Genomic DNA, 9,364 nt, shown 5'->3' on the forward strand with positions numbered 1-9,364 from the left:
CCTCCCCCTCCCCACTCCTGCTATCCCCTGACTTTTCCATCCATGAGAAACATCCTCTGGGGTGATGTTTATCGAGAAAATAAATGCCTGCTCTATTTGTAGCTCGGGGTGGAGGCACGGCTGGCGGGGGGAGGCTGTGGGGGTGTGGAAGCGGGTGCTCACATCCCCTCCCAGGGCTTTCTCAGCCACATCTACCTCGGGCCGAGACTTCCCTCTCTTCTCCCAAGCTCCCAGAGGAAATGACCCTGGTGGGCTCAGAAATTTCTGTGGGATGGGATGCTGAAAACCTTGAAGCCCTTCTGAAGCCCAGCCAGAGGCTGGGAAAGGGAAATTCCTACTGCTGCCCCTCTTTCTGCCAGTGTTGCAGCAAGCCAGGGGTATGAGGTGGTTGAGGATGGGGAGCACCCATCAACACAGCTGGGGATGGCACCACAAGCAGCTGATGACTCCAAACCCTCCCTCCCTCGCCTGCCCGCGGCAAAGAGGAGAAACAACTTCCAGAAAGCCAAGTCTTGGTCAAAAGTAGCAGCAGGGATTCACAGGGCCGTCCCAAGCTGACTCACAGCTCACGGCAGCTCCTTCCCCAGCCAGTGAGTCACGGCCATGGACGAATTTGCTTCTCCATCTCCTTGGCTGAGGGGCACATGACGGGCCCAGCCACCTCCAAACCGTGCTGTTTGCCCCGTGACTTTCTCCACTCCCAGCAATTTTTGGCAGTGCCCACCCTGCTCCGGGCTGCTTTCTGTCTGAGCGGCTGTCAGGCAGCCAAGCACAGCCCTTGGGCACAGGGCAGCTCCCAGAGGTACTGCCCGGAGCCACTCACAACGGGCGACACACCCCAGGGAAAAAGGATGGAAACTTGGAATTTATCACCCTCTGGGATCCACAGCTCAGGGCATAAACATCTCCCACCCCACCCTGATGACAGTTGAGAGGCCCTGTTTGGTCTGGCCTGAGGATAAACCACTGGTAATGTGTGACAAATCGGGCAGCAAACCTGCATTGTCCCCATCCTGGCCTTGGGAAGAGCTACAGCGGTCCTGCTCCTAAGGATTTGAGCCTGGCTTTGCAGAGTCCAGCGCTGCCCTGACTCTCAGCTCTGCTTGGAGAAGCAAAGGCTTGGTGAAAGGTTCTCTGACTTCATAGAATGTATTTGGAATATTCTTTACAGAATGTTTATATGATGTATATATTCTTTATATACATGTATGAATACATTCTTTATAGAATGTATCTATGATATTCTATCAATACAACAGACTAAAAATTATCCTCATATAAAAATATCTATCAATATTCTGCTATATTGGTCAATACAACATTAAAACTCGACCTCCCTTTTTCTGATCTATTTATCTGGTCTGAGGGGTGTCAGATCCCTGTGCAGCATGGCACTGTCCAACCCAACACAGGGCAGGATGGGGCCAGCTCAGGGAAGGGCTGGTTTGGGGATGGGGGAGCTCTGATGGACCCCTTCCTCTCTCTCTGTGTCTCCATGGGATTTGGGGCTGGTGGCAAACGAGGCTTGGGAAGCCCAGGTGAGAGCTGGGAAGGGCACAGGAGTTTCTAGGAGCCTCACCTGGGGTGATGCTCACAGTCGAGGGAAGCTGGCTTCCCAGAAAGGAGCCAAACCCAGCCCAGCACCTGGAAAGGGCCTCGGGAGCAGCCCCGGGGAGCCGAGGCTGGGCTGAGCCAACGCCTGTTGCGAACAGTCTGTGCTTTGAGCTTTATTTAGGCACGCAGATTCCCTCCCGCCTCCCAGGCCCTGTTCCTGTCCAGCCTTCAACCTGACGTGAGCTCCTCGGGGGGAGCTTAACCCTGTCCTGCAATCCTGCAGGAATGCACTTATTATATATTTGCCCACAGCCCTCTGTTGCTAAATATGAGTGAGACAGGAATATTCCTCCCCGATTCCCACGATACCAGTTTGTGTTCTCCCCCTTTTCAGCATTTTTCCTGTTCTTTCCCATCAGCTGGAAACTTTTCCAGCTGCTTTGAGCTATGACCTCAAAACATGTGGCGCGATCATAAAAAAGAAAGTTTGAATAAATCGGTCAGATTTCCAAAAGTGGAGGAAAGGAAGAGCTGAGGTGGCTCCATGGAGCTGAGGAGCCTGGAGAAAGCAGAAGGGATCCTGGATGGATACCCCAGGGCAGACACTGTTCCCAATCCATGGCCAGGTATCCTGGACAAGCCACTATCCCACTCGCCTCCCCAGGACCCCATCGCTGCTTCTGGGGTCCCCCTAAACTTTGGAGGGTGTCACATTTTTGGCACCCACTTGCTGAAATCTTGGGGTGAATGGTGCTCACGGGGAGTCTACACATCCAATTCTCTCTTCCCCCCTCATTCCAAACCTCCAGTAACAGGGATTTTGGGAAGGGGGAGCCCAGCCTGTGGGTGACCTCTCTGGGAACCGTAGGGGAGCCAGGCTGTCGAAAAACAGTTTACTAAAGCTTCACACTCTGATGTCAAGAGGACGAGTTTTATGAGTGTTTTTTTCTTTTTGTTATAATCCTGTATTTGATGAAGTGCATGATGACTTTTCCCATGCTGGGCTTGGCAAGAAGCCCTGGGTTCCTGAACCTGAGCTTGGAGGGAACACAAAACACCCCCAAAGCCCTCAGCCCCACGCTCAGCATGCTGCTCGTGGCTCTCCCTGAAGGAGACACGGGAATGTCCCACAGTGGGCAGCCCATGGGAGTGCTGCTGGTCTCAGCAGGGATGTTCTCAACTGCAGGGAGCCTGTGGGAAGCTGCTACCCAGACCCAGGTTCACAGCTGTCACATCTGTTTCAGCCCAGTGCAGAAACAGTCCCCAGTATTGAAAAACGGGTGTAAACCCCCTTTTCTTCCCCAGCCCCGCGTGTTGATGCCAGGGAGATGCCCACGGATCCCCAGAGCTGTGTTACAGCCATGGGGGGAGGCTGGGGTTGTTGGCAGATGTCAGTGAAAGCCATGGGGGTTTCAGGGATTTTTTGGGGGCTTCTCCAGCCCATTCACCATGAAAGAGTTTGGCACTGCCAGGGCAGCCCTCAGACCCACGTGGGGAAATCCCATCCCGGGATGGAAAGGCCAGGGCTGGGAGGAAGGAGACCACTCTGTTCATTAACAAAAGGGATTTTTTTCCACTCAGCTTGCCAGGCACCCTCCTATTTTGGCACATGACAAAAAATAGTAATAACAAGTCCTAAGGTAATGAAGGAGCATGTCCCAGAGGCCACCTGCTCTCTGGGAGGGAACAGGGACAACAAGAGACCAACAGCAGCCCTGCAGGTGCTGAGGGCCACAAGGCTGGGCTCTGGGATCATCCTTCTCCCTGCACTGATACAGTCTGGGATGCAGAGGATGGCTGGGAAGCAAAAGATTGGAGGTTTTCAGTAATTCCTTTGGGAATTACTGGGAGCAAGCTCCTGCCTCACTGCTGGTCAGAGTCCTGGTCCCTGGGGGGAAGTTTGGGGAAGAGAAACTGCTCAGTGAAATGATACATTATTTTTTGGGTGAGTTAGGAACATAAAAATGCTTTTTAAATCCCCTTAATTTCAAAGCTGCAGATGCTGCAGATGCAGTGCAGTGCCCAGTCAGATCCCAGGCACAGCTGGGAGGGTCAGACCTGTCCCAGTGGAACGAGACCTCTGTCCAGACCCACAGAGCCTGCTGAGGATCAGAGCACGGCAGCTCTGAGCATCACGGAGCAGGGAGGGAGCAGGGCTGTGGGACGGCTGTCAGGATGCTGAGGCTGGACACACATCTGTGACAAGAGCTGGGTGGGCAAACCCTCCTGCTTCATGGGGAAAACCGGGTATAAATCCCCCACTTGTGTCTCACTGGAACTGCTGAGCCCAGTGGCACCACGGGGGGACCCTCAGCCCCAGCTGGTCCCCGGTGCTCTGTCACCCCAGGGGTGTCCCGAGCCCTTCGGGGGCTGTGCTGGTGGCAGAGGGGAGCCGCTGACCCCTCGCCGCAGGCACCCAGCGCTCAGGACAGCCGGGCGGGGTAACTCACAGCCGGCAGCCGCCCCAGCCCCGGCCGTGCTGCCGAGGATGAAGAGGGGCTGCCCTCGCAGGCGGTTCCCGTGGCAAGGCCAAACATGGGCAGGGAGGGCTGGCGAGCTCCCTCCGCACGGCGCCGGGCTCGGCGGGACAGTCACCGTGCCTTTTCCCCGCCGGCTGCCCCTGGAGCCGGGGAGCCGCTCCGAGCCTCGCCCCACAGAGCAGCACATTGAGGGAAAGCACACAGCGAGGTACCCAGCACCCTGCGAGCCCCGCTGGGCGAGCCGCTCCCCTCCCAGCCTCGGCTTTCCCCGAACGCCCTGCCCCAAAACGCAGCGCTCCTGCCGGCTTGGCCACGGGAGCCCCCGGGGACGGACAGCTCGCACCCGCGGCTCACCCACGGCCACACCGCTGGTTCCCCGGCTCTCCCAGGACGATTGTCCAGCTGGATTTCCCCCCCTTCACTCTCGGTGGGCAGGACTCACCTCCGGCCGGGGGTCCGGCGCTGAGGAGCTGGGGGTGCCCGGCCAGCAGCAGCAGCAGCAGCAGTGGGGCGATGCCAGCCCTGGTACCCATCGTGTCCCCGGGGCTGGAGCAGCGAGGAGAGCTCCGGGACCTCGGCCGGCTCCTGCTTCCAGCGCTCCTGCTACTACTATATTTAATAAAGCGGAGCGAGGGAGGGATCTGTAACTTCTCCCGCCTGTCAGAAAGGAGAAATTCGCTCAGATTACAAACCAAATTTTCTCTCTTAAAGGGCTAGAGGCCCTCGCCACCCACACCCGCTCCTGAAAGCAGCCTTGTCCCGGCCGGGGAGGAGAGGGAGGAGCGGGGAAAGAGCCCGACGTGGGGTGCGAGGGGCGGCTCCGGAGGCACCGCCTGCCCCTGGCTGAGCAGGATGCCACAGAATCCCAAAATATTCTGGGTTGGAAGCGACCCACGAGGATCATGGAATCCAACTGATGGCCCGTGCAGGGACCAAAGCTTGGCGTTGTTAGCACGATGCTCTAACCAATTGGGCTAATCTCTGGAGGTCCCTTGGGCACTTGTGGGGGAGCAAAGCCAGTTCCTGGTGTCCACACAGACTTGGATCGGTAACTCGGTCCCAAAGCTGCCGTTACCCACCCCTGGCCATATTCCTGAAGTGACCCTGCAAACCTCACACCCCTCTCAGCTGGCCATCAGGATGACCTTTGGCCCTGAGGACTCACAGCACTCCAACAACACTGGGAAAAAGAGCTTTCCATTTCTTCTGGTGCAAAGCTGATCCGGGACAAGCCATGAGCCAGCGTCCCACCCAACCTGCTCCTTGCTCATGTCCCATCTTTCCAACCCTCTCCAATGGTGCTCCCATCCTCCTCCTTGGCTCTTGTGCAGCACACCCCTCCTTCCTCACGGATGTCTGGATTTCAGGCCCTTTTCCCCCCGTGCCATGTTTGGCTGATGGATTACATGTGGCTTGTTTCCTGCTAGGTTAATTCTAACCCCTCTAGGGCCCTCGGTGTGACTTTGCTGTCTTTGGCAGCATTTGCAACACCTTCCAGCTTACAGTCATCTGCAAACATAATTAATTTGTTGTTTACTTTTGCTTTCAGATCATTAATAAAGACATTAAATAAACCTGAGATGTTCTGTTTTTTCAGTAACTTTTTCTGAGTAATTGCCAGGGGCTCAGTAAGTTCATTAGCTAATTCTGTTTAGTCTGGGGGTTTCATATTAGCCAGGCTGGCTGATTTGTACAGATTCAATTTTGCAGAGTATTCCCTTTCCTGCTCTTTATCTTAGGGTCCACCAAGGACTCTGGGAGGTTTTTCTTTCTGTCTGTCCCCAGCAGACCCCTCTCCTTGCCCATTTTAGGGACTGATGAAGGATGAGGGAGTGCAGGGCTTTAGCCTTCAGGGTGGAGCTCCATCTCTACTGTCCCCATCATGTCATGGGCAACAGGTGGACTGAACACATCCATTCCTCTCCCACCTGCCAGGACCATCTCCAACCCACCAGAACCACCTTCAAATCACCAGGACAATCCCCAAATCACCACCATTACCTCCAACCCACCAACAGGCATCCCTGGCTTTACTTCAGGTTCTCTGTCCTCAGGTTTGCTTTGCTCACGGGGCCACTGGCAATGAACCACCCTTTGCCAGGGGAACATCAGGCTTGGATGAGGGCAGCAAGTACAGTTTGAGCAAGGAAATGGTTTCAAGCAATCTGAGTATGTCCCCCTCAAGGATGCTCAGGGTCCACTCCACAGGCAGGGGGCTGGTGGGAAAATATCCGAGACAAACCTGTCCACAGCAAGGAGGAAAACTTCCACTGCTTTTTAAATTATTATTAAGTTTCCCCCCCTCCAACAAGGAAATCACAACCTCTGCTTGAAACTTCCTGTGTTATCCAGAGGAACATCCCCAAGTCCTGCCGCAGGCAGCTTCGGCCGCCCCCCTCCCCGAGCCCCGAGCCCTGTGCCCCACATCTGGCCAGCACATTTCCCATCCCTCAGCCAGGCCCCGGCGGCAGCGGGGGATTTGTTTTTCCCTTTCCCAGCCAACATCTGGCTGAGCAGCAGAGGGGCAGGGCGGTGTGGAGCGGTGTCTTTGCCCTCTGGGCAGGGCTGGTTCTGCACAAGGGACCCTTGTCCTTGCCCCCCACAAGGCAGCTTCAACCCCAGGGAGCCAATGCCAACACCAGCTCCACTTCCAGGCAGTGGGGGCTGCCCCTGCCCTTTGGTGAGTGCCCTTTGGTGAGGCTTGCGGGGACTTTGAGGAGGGAAAAAGAAGAAGAAAAATGAAATTCTTTCCTTCCCCTGCTGTCCTGGGGCCAGTGTTTGAGGCAGCCACAGTTCCCATCCCTTCTGGCTGCTCCTCTCCTCCTCTCGGTGCTGGCTGATCCGCCGGCCTCCGGACACATTTATTTATCTGATCCCAGCTTTATTTAGGATATGTTTCCAGGGCAGCCGGTACAGAGGGAGGTGTGGAGGGCTGCTGAGGGGGTCTGCAGCTGCAGCCCTCCACCCAGAGCCCTGCAGGGCAGCCTGCAGCATGTGCACCTCTCGGTCACCCCATCTGTACAGCAACCCCACCTCATCCGCTGCGCCTAAGCCCTGTGTGGGCTGCCCAAGCTGGGAGCCCTTCCCATGGGAGAGCCCTTTCCTTGGACAGCTGTGGGGCTGTTTTCTTGGCATGGGCAAAGCCACCCCTGGCAACTGTTTTTCCCTGGAATGCCAACATTCACCTGCAGGGAAGAGGCTCCCTGTGCACCCTTCAATAAAGCAGAGCTCAGCTCCTCTGCTTTGCCTTTTCCCCCCAAAACTGCTGCACCCTGGCTGGGCTTTGTGCCAGACTCAGGCTCCCCTCTGCCATCCCACCACCAGCAAAGTGAGGATGGGGGTCCTGATGGCTGTGAGGGGCTGCAGCTGGGGAAGCAACTCTATCTGAGGGAAGCGTGCTTGGAGCGCACTGCGAGCGCCTGGAAGGAATATCCCATCCGGCGCTGGCAGGAGAGAGCACATTCATGAATGCTGCTGGGATTTAGCTTCTCAGCATCTGCCTTCTCATGTGCTGGAGGGATTATAAAAGGAAAAGAAACAAAGCCCTTGGATCTGACCTGGCTCAAGCAGTGCCCTGGCCGAGGTACCGGGTGGATCTGCAGCCTTGGCCATGCACCCATTTCCCCAGGAGCAAGGTGGGTTCCCTCTGTGTGCTCAGGGCAAAAGCCAACGTGAACCTTGTGTCTGTGGTTTGAAACAGCTGGCCAGATGTTCTGGGCTCACCCAGGGGAGTACAGGGGGATGTCACAGGGTTGGTTTGGTGTTTCTGCCTGCCTGCCCTGTCTCGGGATGAACTCAAGGAGGAAGAGGATGCTGCAGGGCATCGGGGGTGCTGTAGGCAGCCAGGGATGCTGCAGGGAACTTGGGAAGGCTACCTGCCTCTGTGTTAGATGGGAGAAGCACAGTCAGAAGCCTTTTTCATCTCTGTAACCACCAACAAACAAGACTTTGTGTTTGCGGTGCTGTTAATTTAAGGAGACAAACAGTTGGGCTGGAGGTGCTAATTGTCCTGACCAGCTGCACTGGGCTCTCACCACACCCCCCACGCTGCCTTTAAATTCAGGTGCCTTCAGCTTTTGCTCCTTACTACAGCTGTGCTGTGGTGCTGAGCAGATGCTAGGCCTGGGCAGAGGGTATTACCCAGTTTGGGGGAGTCCCTTGCCCTCAGAGGGTTGGGATGAGGATGTGTCCCCAGCAAGAATGAATAAACCTCTCCTCTCTGTTCGCTTGGTGCTACTTTGCAGTGTTGTCACCTGGGTACCTCACAGGCAGCTTCTGTACGGGGATGGGGTTTTAGATCCCTGAAAAGTCACATGCTGAGGCTTTGGAGATGTGCTGGACAATGGGACAACCCCTCTGGACCAGCCCCACAGCACTGCTGCTGCTGCTCCCCCAGACCCTGCAAGGGGTTTGGTGTGAGATGGGCTTTATTTACACCTGTAGGGGTTTGGAGGGCTGTGACTGTACTTCCCTGTGACTGATGCCTTGTGCTCTTCCTTGAGCACAGAACACATCACTCCCCAGCATTAGTTTTAAAAGGGAAATCAATACAGCCCATTTATTTTCAGCCTGGATTTAGGATGCTTTGGAAGAGGAACTGAGCTGTGATTTGGAGGCAGCAGACTCACCATCTTCTCCAGAGCTTGTCAGACAGAGGATCCAGCTTTTAGCACTAGGTAGATATTGATTGATGTGTTCTCAAGGAACAAATGCCTCTCTGTGTGAGTGGGGAATTCTCTGAGGGCATGGGAAGGGCTTGGAGCACGTGGGAGAGCAGTGGTGAGCTGTGCTGGCTGCTTGGGCTGATGTTGTGTATCCAGTGAGGTCTCGGGATCCCACTGGGCTGGGGCAGGCCTGGGCTTGGGGACCTCGTGATAGAATTGTAGAGGGTTTTGGGTTGGGAGGGACTTTGAAGGTCACCCAGTTCCTGCCATGGGCAGGAACACCTTCCACTATCCCAGGCTGCTCCAAGCCTTACTCAACCTGATTTTGAACTTTTTTGTGAGGCAGCCACAGCTTCTCTGGACAGCCTGTGCCAGGGTATCACCACCCTCGCAGGGAGGAATTTCTCCCTCTGATTCCAATCTAACCCTGTCCCATCAGGTTGAAGTGGTTCCTCCTTGTCCTGTCACTCCATGAGACAAGCACAGTGTCAGCTTGAAGGAACGCTGTTCCTCACCAAGCCAGAGCTACAGCCCATGAAAACCAGCCTGGGGCCACGGCAGGCTCTGGGCAGAGCACTGGGGGCGCTGGGAGCAGGGTGGGAGGTGAGGAAGATGAGGAAGATGTGCTGCTGCAGGATGAAGTGTGGGGCTGCCCTGCTCGGCTGG

At 55.8% G+C, this 9,364-nt stretch overlaps 1 protein-coding gene across 1 annotated transcript in view; it reads right to left on the minus strand.

Moving 5' to 3' along the window:
* CSPG4 (chondroitin sulfate proteoglycan 4) overlaps positions 1-4,816 on the minus strand; it is a 26,217-nt gene extending 21,401 nt beyond the window's left edge. The window contains exon 1 of the mRNA XM_015639170.3: positions 4,477-4,816. Coding sequence (XP_015494656.1) covers positions 4,477-4,567 — 91 coding nt within the window. The 5' untranslated portion in view covers positions 4,568-4,816. The remainder of the gene's footprint in view (positions 1-4,476) is intronic.
* Between the last annotated feature and the right edge of the window lie 4,548 nt (positions 4,817-9,364).

This window comes from Parus major, chromosome 10 (genome assembly GCF_001522545.3).
Source record: "Parus major isolate Abel chromosome 10, Parus_major1.1, whole genome shotgun sequence".
NCBI lineage: Eukaryota > Metazoa > Chordata > Aves > Passeriformes > Paridae > Parus > Parus major.